This window comes from Mesoplodon mirus, assembly GCF_964341445.2.
Source record: "Mesoplodon mirus genome assembly, chromosome: 6".
In the NCBI taxonomy this organism is placed as follows: Eukaryota; Metazoa; Chordata; class Mammalia; order Artiodactyla; family Ziphiidae; genus Mesoplodon; species Mesoplodon mirus.
The window spans coordinates 3,743,397-3,765,103 of record NC_138982.1 but is presented as its reverse complement, the minus strand read 5'-3'; the positions used below and the strand labels follow the sequence as shown (position 1 = coordinate 3,765,103).

The 21,707-nt window shown below is 39.9% G+C and overlaps 1 protein-coding gene across 1 annotated transcript in view; it reads right to left on the bottom strand.

Moving 5' to 3' along the window:
- Positions 1-5,061: 5,061 nt before the first annotated feature.
- SLC35G2 (solute carrier family 35 member G2) overlaps positions 5,062-21,707 on the bottom strand; it is a gene marked incomplete at its 3' end in the record, with an annotated part of 31,148 nt that continues 14,502 nt past the window's right edge. The window contains exon 2 of the mRNA XM_082625097.1: positions 5,062-6,318. Coding sequence (XP_082481223.1) covers positions 5,062-6,300 — 1,239 coding nt within the window. The 5' untranslated portion in view covers positions 6,301-6,318. The remainder of the gene's footprint in view (positions 6,319-21,707) is intronic.

The window sequence follows — 21,707 nt, the reverse complement described above, 5'->3', positions numbered from 1 at the left end:
ACCTTGGGTGCCGGGTCTGCCCATTCTTAGCGGCCCAGCCCCAGCCACCAGCCGTCAGTAAGTTGGTTCTCTTCAGACCCGCGCTGCAGCCCCCTATCACCTGCCTCGTTCCTTCCCAGACATCTCTGGGGCTCTGCTTAGGCGATGCCCCCTCAGGGGAAGCCTGCTGGGGTGCACAGGTATTTTCCCCATCCTGTTGTTGAAAGGGCCTGTCCATACCCCTACCTGATTGTGAACTCAATTAAGTCAGGAACCATGTCAGTATTCAGTTTTTCCGCAGTGCCTAGCACTTGGTAGATCGTCAGTAAATATTGTTTAAAGCATGAATACATCCTACATTCCCATTCCTGACTGTAAATTCCAAGAGTTTACGCTTTTCTGTATTTAACTTCAAAATTATTCGTTTGGGTCCTGATAGAGGAATGTGGTTTTCTTGCCATAGATAGGATCACAAGGTCAAGCACAAATCACCCATGGTCCCTTCCTGGCCTCAAGTTGACTAGGGCAAATGGACCACGAAATTCTGGGCAGCTACTCTGTCTATATCCCATAATTAGCATCTAAAGTCAATAATGTTAAGTGAATTTTGGATTTATTCTGAGGGTCTAAATACCTGTGTATATTTTATCATGGCTGATGTGGACTGAATTGTGTTCCCTCTCAAAATTCATATGTTGAAGCCCTAACCCCCCAATGTGACTGTATTTGGAGATAGGGCCTTTGAAAGGTAGTTAAGGTTAACTGAGGTGATAAGAGTGGGGCCCTAATCCTGTAGGATTAGTGTCTTTATAAGAAGAGACAGCAGAGAGATTGCTTTCTGTCTTCACAACTAGAAGACACAGTGAGAAGGCAGCCACGTGCAAACGAGGAAGAGAGCTCTCATGAGAAACTAACCACACTGGCACCCAGATGTCAGACTTCTCGTCTCCAAAACTGTGAGAAATTAAATTGTTGTTTAAGCCACAGTCTGTGGCATTTTGTTATAGCAGCCCAAGCTGTCTAATACAATAGTTTTATTTGTTGATACGTTTTATAAAGTTTATGGATTGAGATATTATTACATTCATTTTTGAAACTATATAAACCATTGTCCAGAGGTTGAAACTAATTCTCCAAAATCACATGGCAAACTGTTAGCTACACCTGGCTCAATTCAATTCTAGTTACATGTGATGGGATTAGGGAGTGTGAATACAAATATAACAGGTAAAATATTCCTTGCCATCAGGTAGCTTATATCACTGCCTTAACTGGGGAAGTTAAACCCAGAAAAAATATGCTGAAGTCATAAGTTTAGATTTTATTTTGTAGGGAAATATGTATTTTGAATGGGCCAATGATCTGAACAGACCCTTTGTGAGATTTTGATCCAGATCTATTGACTACTGTGTGCCATCTATTTAAGCAGTAGAAGAAGTAAGGGAGAAAGCTTTTTCATAAAAGGATTTTAGTTCCCTGTAAATATGTGTTTTTCTTTTAATCTTCCTTTAAAAGTTCCCTCATCACCCATTCTAACCAGGAACTCTTAAAAAAAAAAAAAAAAGAAAGAAAGAGAAGCTAAAAAGATATAAGAAAAAGAGAAGGAATTGAAGAAGAAAAATAAGGAAACAGCAATGAGAGAGGAAAGCATTGGGTGGAAGGGTAGATAGACAGAAAGTCATATATTGCAGTATGGTGTACTCAGAAGGAATGGAGTTCATGATCATAAGGGGTGGGAGTTGTCCCAGAGACCTCCTTTCACACAGTCTGTCTCCCCAACTTCCAAATATAAACATGCGCTTGGCTTCTTCTTCCTCTCTTTTAGCAGAACTCAAACCAAAAACGGGAATCAGCCCTGCTAATTAGTTATGAGTGGACTAGGAACTAGCCAGGATCAGGCAACAACATTTAGGTCAAAACTTATGACCTATGGACTAGAAATGGGGCCTCGGATACAGGTAGCTAATCTGTCTAGGATAAAAACATGTAGACAGTTCACTTCATTCATCCCAAAGGAAAGAATTTGGGAAGACAAGGAAAGGAAAAATGAGCCTCCATGTCTTAAGACCTTTCCCAGGAAACTATGGAGGGCTTATAGTTAGAAATGCTTAGAACTTGGTGGCACAATGGTTAAGAATCTGCCTGCCAATGCAGGGGACACAGGTTCGAGCCCTGGTCCAGGAAGATCCCATGTGCCGCGGAGCAACTAAGCCCACGCACCACAACTACTGAGCTTGCGCTCTAGAGCCTGCGAGCCACAACTACTGAAGCCCGCACACCTAGAGCCTGTGCTCCGCAACAGGAGAAGCCACCGTGATGAGAAGCCCACACACCGCGAGGAAGAGTAGCCCCCACTCGCGACAACTAGAGAAAGCCTGTGCGCAGCAACGAAGGCTCAACGCAGCCAAAAATAAAATTTAAAAAAAAGAGAGAATGATCTGGTTTAGCATCACTGTAAGGACTATTTAGGACAAAAACAAAAAACAAAAAACTACTAATCAGTAAGAAGAAACTAATCACAGGCTTGACTGTGAAGTATAGAAATTAATGGACCTTGGTAACTAAATTCAATTTCTATACTGAGTATTGTTAGTCTTTTATGGGAATTAATTCAACAAAAATTGATTGAGTCTGCTCTGTGGTAAGCAGTACAATAGATACCAGAGATCTAAAAATCAGTCCTCAACTTAAAGGAGCTCCATTCAATGTCAGAGAATTAGATTTAAACAGATACTTATTTGTATAGTAAATACAGCAATAGATATGTACAGGGGGACATTAGGCCACAGGGGGAGGGGGGTGTGTGGTCAAGCTAGTCAGGCAAGTAAGTAGGCAAAGAAGAGAGGGTCTTTCCACATAGAGGGGCCTGCGTTAAAAAAAAAAAAAAAAGGTATTACACAATAGTAGAATATTGCTAGAGCAGAAGATGACTAAAAGTGTAAACAAGAGTGGGTTATGCAAGTTAAGGGCCTTAGACTTTATCCTATAGGCAATGAGAAGCCATCAAAGGGTTTCCTTACAGCACTTTAAACTGTCATTCTGTTGTTTTCTGGCCTCCACTCTTTCTGATGAGAAGCCAGCTGTAATTCTTACCGTTGTTTTCCTGGGTGTCATATCTTTTCCTCTGGCTGCTTTTAAGATTTTGTTTCTTTATCTTTGTTTATCGGTAGTTACACTATGTTTCCAGGTGTGATTTTCTTTGTATTTATTGATGCTGGGGGTTCACTTATTTCCCTGGATCTGCGGATTGCTGGTTATTGTATCTTTTTACCAAATTTGGAAGACTTCTGGCCAGTATTTCTTCAAATCTTTTTTTATGCCCCATTCTCTCTCTTCTTCTGTGCCTACACTTACACTTATACTAGACTTCTTACTCCTTAGTACAGGTCATTCCAGGCTCTGTTCTTTTTTTTTTTTTTTCAAATCTTTTTGTTTCCGTGCTTCAGTTTGGGTAATTTCTATTGAAAGCCAGTAATTCCTGAAAAATCTGAATGTTAACATTTTCCAAAAGCAGAAACACCCTACAAATGACTTTGGGTTCCTTTGGGGTATGTTTGAAGGCATATTAGGAGAACAGAAATCACAAGATATTACAACAGAGAACATAGTATTGGGTGTTGATGGACTGGAAAAGCAAAAAGGGAACACTGACGCAGCCCAGATATGATAACTATAGAGACCAGCTACCACCCCTAGGAGTAGTGAAAAAGAGAAATCAAGGTTGGATCATCAGGTCTCAGGAGCTCAGAGGAATGACTTGCTGACCTGTAGCTTATACCCCTGGGAGGATGCTGTGCAACTGGTCCTGCTGCTACAGAGAGGGAGATGATGAGGCTGGGTAGGGGGTGGAGGGGTGCCAAAAGAAGCTTAAGGCTGAGATCAATTGCTGCTTCTGGACCAAAGGGCTCTTGCTTATTGCGGGGGTAAAAATGACAGACACTGCAAGCAAACAGAAAGGAGGAAGTCCTTTATCCCCTCTGTTTTACAGTCTCCCTCTAATGCCCTTTCTTGGTGGAACCGAGTGAGACGCCAGCTGCGTCATGGCATCGCAGAGGAAAGTGAGAGATGGGTGTATCTGACGTTAAGGTAGCTCAGTAACAACAGCTTAATAAGCAGTACCATAGCAACATCTGTTTGTGCTAACTTAGGAGAGACTTCCCAAATGAGACCCAAATGATTGTTACTCTACGTGGTTTTACAGACTTTTAAGCTCTGTCAGGTTTCTGCTGTACTATGATTACTGTTAGTGTCTGTCTCAGGGGCAAGGAGTACCTTTACTGCAGCTCACACACATACGTACCACATAAACAAGGGCAGGTTTGGAAGAGATCTGCATAACTGAGGATGAGTAGACCCTCCCCCAACATTCGGTCTCCCACCATAAGGCAAAAAATGGCATAGACTCAGTAGAGCTGGCAGGAGTCCAATCTTTTCCCTACCTCCATTTGCTATGCATTGCCTAATGTGGCCTTAGCAAGGGGAAGACCAATTTCTTCTTCTAAGGTAGGACAACCACCACTGGCAGTGAAAAACCAGCTCCTTTCCTTCGTTCCCTCTTTCTTGCCTCAACTCCCTCAAGCTCCTTTACCAAGCCCAATCACCTCTAGTGTTCTAATGCAAATAGATGACAAAACAGGGCTTGGTATTCAGCATTTCACCTTATAGATTTTTGAATATTGAAGGATTTTTGTTGAACATTTATAGAACACTGGGCATGAACATTTTACTAATTTTTGAACTTCAGAACCACAGAATTTCCATCTGAAAGGAGTCATTTCTTCAAGTCTTATGTTCTTTAGTGATAAAAGTGAACATTCTCGACCCTTTTATTATTTATAATAAATAATCATTTTTATAATAAAAATTTCCTGTTATTATTAACAGCAAAGAGACCAGATTCATGATATTCCACATAATTTAGTATATGTTTTTAATTTATTAGACTAGAATAAATTTTTCCACATCTGCATATATTAATTATATAGCACTCTGTCAGTTATACAACACAACATTTACAGATGAACATTAAAATGTCTATGTACCTATTAATAACTGAACATTAACAAGATAATAATCAGGTATTCATTTAATGGGAGAGTCTAGTATTTCCTGATAATCCTGCCTTCTTAAATTCCTCCAGTAAAGTTTATAGCCAGCAAGGACAAAAACACTAATCATAATGATTACCCCTCCAAAGACATCATAGACACTAGGAAATATATGTAACACTAGAAGCTGCAACACCATGGCTACCACAATCTCCAGATGCTGCACGGTGCTGACCAAAGCTGGATGGAATTTGTCCAAGGCATAATAAACTCCTAAGAAGGCTGCAGTAGAACAAATGCATATAGCAATGAGATAACTCCAGGTTTCTCCATCTAATGGGATGATGGGTTCTTGAAGAACGAACATAGTAGATACTCCCCAGACTGTCCCAGTCCAACCAAAGGTAAACAGTGCAGTCCACATGCTGATCTTCTCCTTAATGGATCTGTATACTATCATGGAAAGAGCAGTGGTCAGTCCAGCCATCACGGTCATAGTGTACCCAAAGGCTTCTTTCCAGGCATTTAACAAAGAATTATCTTCATCAACAATGTTGGGGATCATGACAAGACAAACACCTAAGATGCTGCAAACAACTGTAGCTGTGTCAACATAAGCCATTTTCTCATCTACAAGTAAAAAAGCCAAAATGGCACTGAAGACTGTGGTTGTGGCTCTCCACATAGTGGTCCCATTGCTGGGAGGAACTATTGAAAATGATGTATAAGCACAGGTGATAGAGATGACATTGCATACACCATAAAAGAAGAGTCGCAATCTGTATCCACTGGGTCCAAAGGGGGCTTCCTGGTAGTAACACACAACTAACACAGATAAGACCTGCAAAACAGAACGGATAAAAATCAGTTCTAGAGATGGAACTTTGGAACGATCAGAAACAAGCCTAGTGATAAGAGCTACACATCCATGAGCCAAAGCAGATCCAAACAGCACTATCCACATTTTTCTGGATTGAAAAATATTTTTTTCTGCAAAGCTTTGGAATTGTCCAATCTCATTGGTCATTGGGTCTTCTGTTGGTGGATGTTGAGTATCCATGGTTCCAAAGAAATTTCTTCCTTTTCTTTTCATTTCACTCAGCAGGCCTTTCTTTGGATTTTCTTCCATAAAATTTCCATAGTCTTCATTGATTTCTTCATATCCATCATCCCCAGGCTGAGGATAATGAGAAGTATATTTCACCATCACTGTGTTTGGGTGTATTTTCACCCGTTTTTTAACTGGATATTTTTTGGAGGGAGAAGTATCCATTTCTTCAGGCAATCAATTCTATTTAAGAAGGAAAAAAAAAAGACAAATGTACATATTCATCACTTGAAATATAGTTTTAATTTCTATTATTATCATATGTACCAATTCAATAACAGATAGTAGAGGTTGTAACAGGAGGTTTTTTTTTAAAGTAATAGGAAGAGATGATCTGGCAATATGCCTTATCAGATGTATGAAGCCCAATGAAATTGTCTACCCTTTTTTCACTCTCATCTTAAGTCTGCCCCTATGTCTCATTCTGATTTTTCTTTGTCTCATTAAGCTCTATTTTCTTTACATCACAAACAACTGATATTTTTCCATTTGTTCATTCCTCCCTCTCTACGCATCCAATAAGATAAACACAGAAAAATAAACGACAACATAGATCAAACCTTTCCTTCTCATTGGGTCCATTTGTCTGTATTATAAATTATAATGATTAAGTCCAAATTCTTTTGTATAATCACTTCTGTATGATACCCAAACTAGTCTTATATTACAAATTATAGTGATTTTTTTCAATGTTTATTCTGGCTTCCCATACCTTTTCAGATATATGGGATGCAATTGAAATTAGAAAATAAATAAAATGGATTTCGTGACATTCATGCATTTTTGCTATATACAGCTTTTCTGATGAGCAACTGGGCAATATGTTTAAAATTTTAACTAAAACTACCCTTTAATTCAGCAATATCACATCTAAGATTTTACCCTAAAGAGATGATCACAAGATGCTTTTTACCTTACGTTTTTTTAAAAAAAGGAAAAAATAAGAGTACATATTTATATTTGTTTATATAATATAAAAAGTATAACATAAAGGAATTATGGAAAGAGACAGGAAGCTAATAATCATTGGGGTGGGACAGGAAACGAATGGAAGGAAACATTTTTACTGTATACTTTTTAATATATTTTTGAATCATGGTAATTGTTTAAAATTAAATTACAAACTAAAAAGAAAAGTTCATCTGTTATTGAGAAAAAGAGAGCATACAAAAAGGTGGGGAAAATGTATGAATAGGAGAGTTCATTGTAGCTTACCAGAATGACCCTCGATATTATGCTATGCAGCCATTAAAAATGACAATGCAGATCTTTACTGTCATAGAAAGATGTCCATGACGTATAAAGGATTTGCCATAGTGCTGGCATATAGTAAACTCTCAATGAATATTAATAAATTCAGCTTCCTTTCACCTATAATTAACTCTTTTGAAACACTGGGTGTCTTCTACAATGTTATTCTTTCTTTGAGACCTGTATTTGTTCACTTAGTTCTCTTTAGTTCTTTCCCCTCTCCCCAAGAACAATTTCCTATTTCCTTCCCAATGATTTCTCCCCTCCCCTCTAAAACATAAAAATTTTTAAAAAGGAAACCTTTTTATTTTTTGTCTTCATAATATATTCCCTGTTCCTTGCCAAAAACTCACCAGTTCTAGGATCTTAAACCATGGTCCAGAAATCAAATCCTATTTTGTTCTTTAACACCATCTGGGTAAACCAACTGTTCCTATCTACTCCTTTCTCTTCTAAATGACACCACCTTCAGTTGGAAGAGTCATTTTAAAAAACACCACCTGTGCCTCCAAGCCCTTCAGTTCCTAGCGTGGACGTCCCACTTGCAGTCCTTCATGCATATTGCTATCAGGCTAATCTGGATGTTCTCTTTTTTCAACTTTTATTAGGATATTTCCACTTCAAATCATGACTTTAGCTTCAATAATCACAAACTGAATTAACAGTCTTGATCTCCCGAATAGATTTTCCTTCCCTAAATTCCTCACTTATGTTTGAAATACCACCATCTTTCTAGTTCCCCAAGCTAGAAACCAAGGAATACTCAATTATCCTTTCTGCCATCACACTCCATTTGGTCATCAATCTTATTGTTTTTGTCTTTGAAATATTTCTCAGATTTGTCCTTTCTCCTCCAATTCCATTTTACCTTTGTGATTCTGGATCAGGTTTTTATGAATTCCCATCTAGAATATTGCAACAGCATCCTGACTAGCCGTCTTGAATCCCAGTCCTTCTCCCCTAAAATCTAACTATATTATACCACTGTCACATTAATGCCTTTAACAGATTCAAAACAAAACAAAAAACTTCCCTCAAGCTTTCCATTCAAGAACCTACAAGCTTTCCTACCAACGTCATTGGTCTCCACTCCTCTGCCTAACTCTCAAGACCCTGACTAGTCTATCCCCTATCGATGCTTAGCTCCTTAACAAACATACTTTGCTCTGATCAGTCCAGTGTTCTCCCTGTCCTGACTCCCCACATGTACATGTTTCTCTAAGCTTTTATTCTCACTAGCTTCCCCTCTGCGCCCACTTTCTAAATACTGCTCATCTTTTAAAAAGGAGGCCCAGTCCAAATCCTGCCTTTTAGAAACAAGCCTTCCCTGACCACTCTAGCCACTTATTTTTTTCTTCTTCATTTAACATCTGCAGTAGTTCTTCTAATTTTTGTAATCTCATCATTTTGTTATTTAGTTGTCTCAAATCAGTGGAATTTTGTCTCCAACCCAAATTTGCTGTTAAATCTCTTTTCCTTGCTAGTCAGCAAATATCTTAATGATACCTCTGTTAGATCCCATAACTTCCCACTTGCTTAAAATTGTTAAAGTTGTGTCTTATATCCTTTCAAAGCCTTCCCTTTCCCACTGCAAGCCAGATTTGTAGCCCCAGGAGCACAAATAGGGGAAGGACGTATTCTGTTGTTTTACTCCTCCCTTTCCCTCCTTTTGGAGTCCTTGGGAGGGCAGTATGGTCTACCTCTGGGACACCTCCTCCATCTCTCTAGGCTCCAGCTCCCCTGGTGTATTGGCACAGGGAGGAAGGAAAAGGAAAGGACACATATCTCATACACTGGCTGCTGTTGTGTGATGGCTTTTTGATATATAAACTTGGCTAGGCTGAACTACACTCTCTAGTTATTTAATCAAACACTAATATAAGTGCTGCTGTGAAGGTTTTTGCAGATGTGATAGAAGTCCCTAATCAGTTGACTTTAAGTTAATAAAAGAAAGACTATCCTGTGTGGGCCTGACCTAATCAAGTAAGCCCTTTCAAAAACGGATTAGGCTTTCCATGAGTTCAGAGATTCCAAACAATTCATGCCATTGGGGTTCTAGCCTGCTCATGACCTTCCTTTCCTTACTACCTGTGGACAAGAAGCTTTGGCCTTTGCTCATGGGTTCCAACATGCTCCTGATCTTTTCTTTCTGACTGCCTGCCCTACAGACTACAAACGTCCTTATCCAGCCACCACAGTTAACATTAGCCAATTCCTTGTAATAAATCTCCTATTGGTTCTGTGTCTCAGGTTGAACCCTGACTCTAATACATGGTGAAATTCTCTCTTTGATTATTGTCTTTGTTTCTGTGCTAACTGATAGGCCATTGATACTCTGTAGGTTGCAGGCATCCAAATGCAGGCTATCTTACAGTAAGTTCTGTAGAACCTCCCCAGTGCACAAATTCCTGATGTGGGAGAGTCTGCTGCCCTGGGGCTATGGCCCACAGGTTTTGTTTGTTTTTTTTAAATTTTTATTTATTTATTTTTGGCTGTGTTGGGTCTTCATTTCTGTGCTAGGGCTTTCTCTAGTTGCAGCGAGCAGGGGCCACTCTTCATCGCGGTGCGCGGGCCTTTCACTGTCGCGGCCTCTCTTGTTGTGGAGCACAAGCTCCAGATGCACAGGCTCAGTAGTTGTGGCTCACGGGCCCAGTTGCTCCGCGGCATGTGGGATCTTCCCAGACCAGGGCTCGAACCCGTGTCCCCTGCATTGGCAGGCAGATTCTCAACCACTGTGCCACCAGGGAAGCCCGGCCCACAGGTTTTTGCTGTTTGGGTCCTCTTGCCGGTGGGCAGTTCTCTTGGTTAGGCACCAGAAGTATTCACTTGACCCCAGGAACGTCACATATCCTTACCACTCCAGTGAGCATATAGGCCACTCACCACTTCCCCCTTCTCTCCAATTTCCTCTTTCCTCGAGCAAGCAAAGAGCAAATTAAAATGTGCTGTCTAAGCAGACTTCCAATTGGAGAACGATAAAGCACACCCAATCGTTGTAAATAATGATCTGGTAACTTTCACCCTCCGTTGGCTTTAAGGAGGAACATCCCTCTCCCCTCCCCATTAGGAAAAAGCACGACATTCTTCTTAGACCAAGGACCCACAATAGATACTATGATCCCCTTGACAGACTGCATTTTCCAGAGAGTCACTAGTCTCGTATCTCCCATACTACACGTCTGGTTCTTTAAATGCGAGTTTGACATTACGAAATAGAGAGGTAGGGTCTATATTCCCTCCCATTACAAGTAGCCCTGCTTTCGTGACTGTGTCAACAAATAGGGTATGGTAAAAGTGACCTAGTTTGACTTCTGGGGCTAGGACATACAAGGAAACACAGCTATTCCTTCCTAGCTGCAATACTTGTGCTTGGAGCTCTGAGCCACCAAGTAAGCAGTCTGACTGCTCTGAAGTCACCATGCTGTGAGGAAGTTCAAACTAGCCCATGTAGAGAAACCACATGGAGAAGTCCTGAGACCACGGAAAGAGAGGGAAATTCCTGGCAAGCCCCCAGCTGCTCCAGCCCCCTGCTGTTCGAACTTCAGCCACCCATCTGTCTTCAAGTATATAAGAGACCCTGAGTCAGGATTGCCCTGCCAACTCCTTTCCAAATTCCTGATCTATAGAAACCATGACAGATAATAAAATGATTTTTGTCATTTTAAGCCACTAAGCTTTGGAGTGATTTGTTACCTGCAATAGATAACTGGAACACCCTATTTCCCTCCCCAGTATTTTAAGGAATCAGAAGGAGGAGTGGTCTTAGCGACAGTTAAAGTAAAAGGCCTCTTATATTTGGACCAAAATGATTGGCTTTTGAAACTGGGATATTTTGTCCCCCTTGGTGAGATCCTGGATTCTAATTCTGAGGTAAGAGGAAACTTTCTTTTTTCATTGAAGTATAGTTGATTTAGAATGTTCTTTTAGTTTCTGGTGTACAGCAAAGTGGTTCTGTTATATATATGTGTGTACATATACATACACACACATATATATAACTGAATCACTTTGATTGTTATATATATGTGTGTGTAGTGGTGTGTGTGTGTGTGTATATATATATATATATATATATATATATAAAGAGGAAGGTTTTAGTCAACATCCTGTTAGGTATAAATTAATGTATTTAATCCTAGTCCAACTGTATACTTTAAACTGTTATTTGAACTGTGTCATCTTTGTTCATTTCTCTCAGGGAATTAGTCTATAACGGATATATTCCAGGTATTTCTCAACACCATTAATATTATATTGTATAGGGATTCCCTGGAGGCGCAGTGGTTAAGAGTCTGCCTGCACATGCAGGGGACACAGGTTTGAGCCCTGGTCCGGGAAGATCCCACATGCCATGGGGCAACTAAGCCCATGAGTGCTGAGGCTGTGCTCTAGAGCCTGCAGGCTGCAACTACTGAGCCTGCATGCCACGTCTGTTGAAGCCCATGCACCTAGAGCCCGTGCTCCACAACAAGAGAGGCCACTGCAATGAGGAGCCCGCGCACCACAACGAAGAGTAGTCCCCACTCACTGCAACTAGAGAAAGCCCACGCACAGCAACGAAGACCCAACACAGCCAAAAATAAAAATAAATAAAATAAATAAATATATTTTTTAAAATATTATATTGTATCCCACTGATGCAAAAGCCATCTTATACTAAAGGGATACATAAAGATTTTTTTTTTTTGGCCACACCATGTGGCATGTGGGATCTTCCCATGCCCCCTGCATTGGGAGCGTGGAGTCTTAACCACTGGCCCCCAGGGAAGTCCCAACATCTTATTCATTCTCCTTAGTTTTCATTTAATTTCAGCCTTTGAAATATAATTATTGAAGAGAATCTGGAATCCTGACTAGTAATTACATTTTTGCACATTTAAGTCTTTAAACCTGTGAACATTTCAATAAATACTAACTGAGGTACCATGTGCCCAGCACCATTCTAGGCTCTATAAATATGAAGATAAATAAAACAGGCATGGCCCCAGCACTCATAGAGCTTATAGACTAGTAGAAGAGACAACAAGTAATTCAAATTTAATATTTTAATAAGTTAATAATGCAAGTAACTACATGAAGTACAAGAAACTGTGGGAGCACATACAAAGGGCATCTAACCCAAATATGGGGGATCTTTGCAGATTTCCAGGTGGAAAGGATGCCTGAATTGGGATTTTAAACACATGTAACATATAGACAAGTAAAGAGGAGAAGGAGAAAAACAAAACTTTTTCTAGAGATAAAAAATTTGAGTCAGAAATGTTGGTTTTGAGTTCTAGCTCTGCCACCAACTAGAGCAATAATTATGTCTATTTTAAGAGAAAGAGTTTTAGATGATAATTGTTGGGGTCTTTTAACTCAACTCTCAGTTTGTCTGTTTAATGATTTCACACTTCTAGTGTTTTGATATCTCTCCCATGCGAGACCACCATGCAATTCAGTGATCACAAATTTCTACCACCTGCTCAAAGTTGTTCTGACCAATGTGCCAACTCGGTTTCTCCTCCTTCCTTACAGAGAGGAGGAATGTGAACTAATTTCATGGCTCCAGTTCCTCTGACATTTATGTGGGGCTGTCCCCTCCCAGGCAGAGGTGTCCATTTCAGCTGCATAGAGCAACTCAGCTGAGAAGAGGGAATGTCAAACAATAGGACCAGAAGACTAGCCTATCCAGCTACAAATGTATCAACCTGAAATGTTGGACAAATGGACTAAAAGGATACATAGTTTGGTGTCTGCTTGAACAATGGGCGCAATTCAGTATTACAAGCCTGAAAAAGCAGTATTTGTATCTAAAAGAGGTACTGTTTCCTAAGCTACATCCAACAACCTAAGGCCCAAGATCACCTCTCTCCTAAGGCTGAGAAAACTAACACTGCCATCCCTACTGTCTTGGTGCGAATCCTTAGAAAATCTCCTTACGGTGCCTACAGCAAATGCCACTTGGTAATCAGAGCTTCTTTCTTTAGTTACCAGACTGATCTCTAAAATGGTAAACAGTCTTAGATGTAAAGCTGGCTAGTACAACTTGATTATAATACAGTGGTTTAAATGTGAGCATTGATGTAGTATTTGACACTCATGAATCAGACTGGCTTTGAACTAAATATTTATCGCAAACTGATAGGTTACTACATTATACCTGAGCAGCCCAGTCCTGAGATACCTTATTCCCCCAGTGTGCTTGGACAGTCTTGTCCCTGAATGAAAATGAAAAGACCACACCTAACTGGTCACCTGAAAGGGAAGACCCAACAACCACCTTTCCAGGATATTGTGAGACATCAGGACATGCATAGGATCTGTGCTGTTAAACATATCTCCTGAGAACTATTGAGAGAAGCCATTCATCCCTCCAAACTGATGAAAAGGGGCCCATATTCTGAGACCTCAAGGCTGTGAGCATGAGTCTGCCAATCCTTATGATGAACCCAGCTTAGCATAACCTTTAACACCTCTCTTTGAATAGGGATTCACTCTCTTCCCCACTGCAACTCATGAGGATCAGGAGAACTAGAGGCAGCATTTAAGTCTGCTTGTACTTTATTAATACTCTTTGAGACTGTACCTTTGTGTAAAGGCCCACTGCTTTAGAGAGGAAAGAACCTCCTTCTAAGCTCCAACCTCTGGAACTAGAAAATCAGTTCTTAAATAAACTAATAAAGTAGAATTTGAAAGATAAGAATAATGATAATAAGTGAGAAATAACAGAGTAGAAGGTAAAGAGCATGCCTTTCTTAAATCAGTCACACTCAGAAAGTGAGGGATTTATCATGAAGTAGATGTTTGCCCTTTTTAGAAGGTGTGATAAAATTCACATTGTGTGTTAAGTGGCAAATGATCAAAATGAAATAAGTCTATAATCAAATCATGAAATGGAACAGTTTATGAAGATGTAAAAGAGGGGCTGCAAGAAAAGTTAATTGTATAATATTTCAAATACTCAGATTATAAAGGAACTACCATAAGCAAATTCAACCAAAGGGGGAAAAAAAGAGGAGACATACAATCTAGTAGTCTTCTATGGTAAACCAACTGAATCTCTATTAAAATATAAAAGGAAATTTCAGAGCAACCTGGACAGAATCATTCTTACTCAGATGTATTACTTAGGACAGATATACCATATATAATGGCAGAAATTGCAATTAGAATAGCATTCATATTGCATCAGATTGTTGCCTGACAAACAACAGTCCATCTACATCTCTCTTAGAAAAGCAAAAAATAAGGCACATTATCAATTTCTCCTCTGTAACACTTAAAGCATCCTTGCAATAGCTCTCAGAAAAAGACTAAGAAGACAAGATCTTGATTTAGTCAGAGATCATGAAAACATTTTCAGCTCTAATGGAAACAATCAGAATTAGCATAAAAGCAAGAATGGGAAAACAAACGATAAAGAAAGGTACAACTGATGGCTCTAAAATCCAGTGAAAACAGAAGGAAATATGGAAGAAGTCAATAGTAACAATACTATCAATAGCCGGATGTATTGATATTTATATTTGTACAGACAACGTGCTAAACTCTAAACATGGGTTAACTCAGCTTTGAGAGGAAGTGAAATCTTAGGAGGTTTTGGAGTGGGAGAGCATTGGGGAAGGGTGGAAAACAAAAAATTTGGAGAAAACTAATGGCCTACCTCACTTTGAACTGCAATAACTTAAAAGGAAGTAAAGGAAGGTACTCACTTAAGGAAACTAACTCGGTACATATTATTGAACACACTCTACGTGAAGGGCACCAGGTAGGCCACGTGGAGCAGGTCAGTAGGTCTTATTGTTGAAGACAATTTGTCCCAAAGTTTTGTCTAGAACTTTGTCACCTAGTGCCCCAAATTAGTCTCTCCTCCCTGCTCTTCTCTCACTCCTTCCTCTCCCCAATCCCCTCCCTCTTTCTCCATCTTACCTTCTCAATGTTACTCCTGTCTCCCACAGACACAGCCCTGTCTGACATCCTAGCCCAGAAGTAACTGCCACTTATTCATGCAAATGATTTCAGGAAAAATGATATTTATTTTATTCCCTTAAAGGACAAAGCATTATCACTGTCAGAGTCACATTCCACTTTCATAACAGAATAAACTATTTTCATTTTCCTGAAATCATAATTTCTCTGACAGGAAGCAAGAGTGATGATGACAAAATATCTGTGCAGAAAGTGGGAGAAAAGCCTCAATCATGTGAGCACGCCTGCCACTAGAACCCCACCCTAAGAACTAGCCTCCTGTCATCCAAACCAAAATGTATACATGTCACTCCTCTGGGCCTTTTACCAGTGCCATCTGGTACTTAGCCCCTGCCTCCTTTTGTCATTTTTTAAAAATTTATTTTATTTAATCTTTTTTTTTTGGCTTTGTTGGGTCTTCGTTTGCTGTGCATGGGCTTTCTCCAGTTGAGGCGAGTGGGAGCTACTCTTCCTTGCAGTGCCCAAGCTTCTCGCTGCAGTGGCTTCTCTTGTTGCGGAGCATGGGCTCTAGGTGCATGGGCTTCAGTAGTTGTGTCACGCGGGCTCAGTAGTTGTGGCTCACAGGCTTAGTTGCTCCACGGCATTTGGGATCTTCCCAGACCAGGGCTTGAACCCGTGTCCCCTGCATTGGCAGGCGGATTCTTAATTACTGCACCACCAGGGAAGCCCTCCTTCTGTCACTTTATTCTCTTTGTGTATGACATTGTTAAGTTTTAAAAAGCAATGGTTCCTCAGTTTTAAAAAGCAGTGGTTCCTCAGTATGTTTGTGGAAAGAGGGACAACCTAGTGTCCCAACCGATGAATGGATAAAGAAAATATGGTATATCCATACAATTGAATATTACTCATCCATAAAAAGGAATGAAGTTCCAATACACGCTACAACATGGATGAACCTTGAAGTCATTATGCTAACTGAAATAAGCCAGACGCAAAAGGACAAATACTGTATGATTCCAATTATGTGTGGCATTTAGAATAGGCAAATTCATAAAAAGAGAAAATAGATTAGAGATTACCAGGGGCTGGGAGAAAAGGGAATGGGGAGTTACAGCTACAAGGTTTCTGTTTGGGGTAATGAAAAAGTTTTGGAAATAGATAGTGGTGATGGTTGCACAATATTGTGAACGTAATTAATGCTATTGAATTGAACATTTAAAAAATGTGTTAAGGGACTTTCCTGGTCTCCAGTGGTAAAGAATCACGTTCCAATGTAGGGGACGCAGATTCGATCCCTGGTCAGGGAACTAAGATCCCACATGCTGCGGGGCAGCTAAGCCCGAGTGCCGCAAACTACAATGCCCATGCTCTCTGGAGCCCGCACGCCACAAATACAGAGCCCATGCACTCTGAAGCCCACGTGCCACAGCTAGAGAGAGAAAACTCACATGTCACAACTAGAGAGAAGCCCTCGCACCGCAAGGAAAGATCCCACGTGCTACAACTAAGACTTGACGCAGCCAAAAATAAAAATAAATAAATAAATATTTTTAAAATGTGTCAAAATGGTAAGTTTTGTATTATTTATATTTTACCACAATTTTATTTAAATAGAAAAAAAAAAAGGAAAAGAAAAGAAAGGGGGAAAATGTAGTGCTTCCTCCAGTGTGGGGCGGGGGAGAAAGGAAGGCATTGGTATTTTCAAAAACCTCCCCAGTAATCCTAATGTATAATTTTTTTGTGGTAGAACCACTCAACTAGATTATCTAAGGACCTTCTGGCTTTAAGATTTAATGAATCTGTATAGGTATACATATAGCTGATTCACTTCATTGTACAGCAGAAACTAACACAACATTGTAAAGCAATTATACTCCAATTAAAAAAAAAGATTTAATGACTCTGTGGCTGCTACATGATTAAGGAAGACAGAGAGTGGCACAGGGATGGAAATTAAAAAAAAGGGGGGGAGTGGATACTGAAGCCAGACTGTCTGGATTTGAATCTTAGCTACAGAAGTTATTAAATATGTGACCTTGGGCAACTTACTGAACATCTTTATCTATTTCCTCTTCTGTAAAATTTCGATAATAATAGGGTAGAATAAAAATATTAAATCAATTAATACATACAAAACACTAAGTATGTGGCACCTAGCAAGTGTTCAATAACTTTCAAATCTTTTTGCACATGCTTCTGTCTGCCTGGAATGACGTGGGCCTCCCCCTTTCTGCCCTTGTCTACCTGTAGAGTTCACATTTGTGCTTCAGTGATTTGCTCAAGTGTTACTTCCTCCTTTGCAAAGTCTTCCCTGTTCTCTCCAATTTTTGTGCCCTATTGCCCCTGCATTCATTTGTTTATATCCTTTCTTTCTCACCAGACCATACATTTCGTGATAGCAGACTTTCTCACCATTATATCCTCAGCCCCTAACACAGTGTCTGGCACATACTGGGACTCGATAAATGTTTGTTGGATGGAATGGAATGGATTTGAAAACCAAGAAGAGGAAGACATGGAAAAGAATGGGGAATGATGTTGACTACTGACATCTCTATAGGATCTTATAGGCCCACATACCCACTGCTGGTGTCTTAGCATCACTGCTCAATCAATGGTAGGCAGCCGAAAACCTGCAGTTTCCCGTGATCATTCAAACTGCAGAACTGTTCAGAAGAACGCTCCCTATCCTCTGCCTTTACCCTCTTTACTAGTCAGAGTTCTGCAGAGAAACAAAATTAATAGGATGTGTATATATACACCTATAGAGAGAGAATAATTTTAAGTAATTGGCTCACGCAATTATGCAGGCTGGCAAGTCTAAAAGCTTCAGAGTATGCCAGCAGGCTGTAGACCCAGGGAACAGTTGCAGTTCAAGCCCAGAGGCAGTCTGCTGGCAGAATTCCTTTCTCCTCGGGGGATGTCAGTTTTTTTTCTTCAGACCTTCAGCTGATTAGATGAAGCCCACCCTCCATTATGGAGAGCAATCTGTTTTACTCAAATCCACTGATTTAAATGTAAATCTTATCCAAAAACACCTTCACAGAAACATCAGCATATTCTTTGACCAGCCAAGTTGACACATAAAATTAACTATCACAGCTTCATCCTTCGCTTGTCCTCCATAAGCACAAAAGTTCTGGCTATTCCAAACTGCAGGAAATTCTCTATGTCATGCTCTTTCATGGCTCTGGGCTTTTACATATGCTGTTCCTTCTTTATGGAATACTCTTTTCCTGCTTTTTCACCTGGTAAATTACTGCTGATTTTTCAAGGCCCAGATTAAATGTTACCATCTCTGGAAAACTTCCCTAGGCCCATTTCCCACCCCAGTCTGAGTTAGATGCCCACCTCAGTGCTTCAATCATAGAATTTATTGAATGCATTGAACTACAACTGTGTTTTTGTCTTTCTCTTATGCTAGATCTGTGAGGGTTTAAACCCCACAGGTATTAAAATTAGATATTATTAATTTTTATATTTGCAGCATCTAGATCAATGCTTGGCATGAGATAGGTGCTTAATAAATGTTTGTTGAATGAATGGACTATTTCTTAATGAAGCAAATTTTGTTAAGAACAAAATATAAGTAATATAAATAAATGGATTTAAATAGCTAGTAACCCAAATAGGGAGCCTTATCCATTAAAATACCTTAAAGTCCTTAATAACATTTCAAGAATAATAAAACATTAGGGTGAGCAGTTTGGCTATTAAGAGAATGTGTGTATTTAGCTTCTCTGCCTCTGGCTATATTTATGCTGCTAAGTCTCCCATATTTCCTTTAATATTAAATTCCTCAGGCATAACTGGAGCTGTTCTTTAAATAAAGTTTATCTACTTTTCTTAATTAAACTATTATCAACCAGTTAAGAAGGGTGTGGTGATACATGTCTTTCAGCATCACTAGGCTGAACTTCAGTTGCTATTTCCCTGCTTCCCAGAGCATGTCTCATAGCTTGGCCCAGTCAAGTGAGTCCCACCAACAAGACCACAGCAGTTCCTCATCAGGGTTCCCTGGGCTTGCTCAGGACAATTTTCACTGAGAAGCTATTTACCACCATCAGCCCTTTAGAAAAAAACACATTTTGTTTATTCCTATTACAAAAGCAATATATGTTTATTGTAGAAAATTGAGAAACATGAGAAAGCAAAGAAAATAACAACTCATAATCCTACCACACAGAGATAACTACTGACCCTTCCAGGTCTTTTTCTACTTGTGAACATTGTTTTCCCCCAAAATGGTATCAAACGCTATATCCTATTTTATAACTTCCCCTTTACTTATCAATGCATTGTACACATTTTTCCATGTCATTAAATATTCTACAACATCATTTTTAATGGCTAGTTAATATGGATCCAATACTGGGTTCTGAACACAACAGGTCAATCATTAACTTCAGCTTTCTGAGAGTTGAAAGGTAAATGGGATGACCAGCTGCCACCAATCCTTTACACAGGGGTAGATCCATAACCATCACAGGAAAAGTCACATATGTGAAAAGGTACACATAACAATGTTGACATTTTCCCTGAATGTAAATGAGAAAACAGTTTTTGATGGCCAGGGGAAGATTGTGAAAGAATAAATAAGAGATAAGTCAAGAGGATTCATGTTTCCTCTTTGCTCTCTGTTCAGACGTCATCTACAGAGAGAAACTAGCTGAGACCAATAGTAAGATAAAGTGTGTCTTCATTCATTTCTTGTGTTTATTTAGGATCAATACACTATTTGGTTTTGAAAGGATTTGAGGCAACCATTCAACTAGAGTTAAAGGAAAAATGAAACCACAGGAAATATCAAGCACAGATGCCTCGAAGTACCTGGGAAGTACTCTTTTGGATTGTTTCGTCCTGAATATGGCTCTAGATTCTCTAATTATAAGGATAGCTATGATTATTTAGCCTCTATTCTGTGACAGGCATATATTAAGAACTTTATTTTATCATTTAAAGGTCAAAACAACTCTATGAAGTAGGTATTATAATCTCCATTTTAGATATGAGGAAATAGGTTCTGAGAGATTGGGTAACTTGCCAGTTAGTGGGTGACATAACTAATTAATGGTAGAGACAAGATTCAGGTCCAGGTCTGCCTTCCCAAGCCCTTTCTTCCATACTACTCTGCAAAGTAACCATCCATGGTAGGCAGAATAATGCCCCCCAAGCCCCACCAAGATGTCCACATCCTAATTCCCAGAACATTACCTTATATGACAAAGGGGAATTAAGATTGCAGATGGAGTTAAGGCTGTTAATCAACTGACCTTAAAATAGGGAGACCATCCTGGATTATCTGGTTGGGCCCAATGTAATCACAAGGACCCTTAAAAGTGGAAAACAGAGACAGAGAAGATGTGACAACAGAAGCAAAGTCAGAGTGATGCAATGTGAGGACTCAGCCTGCTGTTGCTGGCATTGAAGATAGAAGGGAATCATGAGTCGAGGGATGTGGGCAGCCTCTAGAAGCTGGAAAAGGCTAGGAAGTGGATCCTTCCCTAGAATGTCCAGAAAGGAATACACCCTGCCAACACCTTGGTTTTAGCCCGCTGATACCCCAAACTGGACCTCTGACTTACAGAACTGCAAGATAATAAATTCATGTTGTTTTAAGCCACCAAGTTTGTGGTAATTTGTTACAGCAGCAAACAGAAAACTCAGACACCAACATTTTGTGAATGTCTAAAGATCAGATTTGTATTCTTAGAGAAAAGATCCAAACACTTAGTACTGGTGTGGAAAAGAACTGCCTGCATGTAAACCATGATTTTCCCCAGAAAAGAATTGTTGATCTTCTTAAGATCTAGAAAAGTGTTGAATGAGACTACAAAGTTCTGGGTCAAGTGACATGGACAAGATTATTTTAGCCTGACATAAGCTGTCTGCTTACCCCTGTGATACTATTTGAGACATCTGCTTTTAAGAACCACATTCTCATGGATCATCTAGAAATAAAGTGAATTATAAAACACCTCTCAAGAGCTGAGTAAACTGCCCTGTTGGATGTAGTCATTAAATACTGAATCAGAACTTTGGTTGGATACCACCAGATAGGACTTTGGATTAATAACCAATGCTGGGGGACTTCCCTGGTGGCGCAGTGATTAAGAATCCACCTGCCAATGCAGGGGACGTGGGTTCAATCCCTGGTCTGGGAAGATCCCACATGCCGCAGGATAACTAAGCCCACGTGCCACAACTACTGAGCCTGCACTCTAGAGCCCGCGAGCCACAACTACTGAGCCCATGTGCCACAACTACTGAATCCCATGTACCTAGAGCCCATGCTCCACAACAAGAGAAGCCCGCACACTGCAATGAAGAGTAGCCCCCACTTGCCGTGACTAGCGAAAGCCCATGCACAGCAATGAAGACCCAACACAGACAAAAATAAAATAAATAAA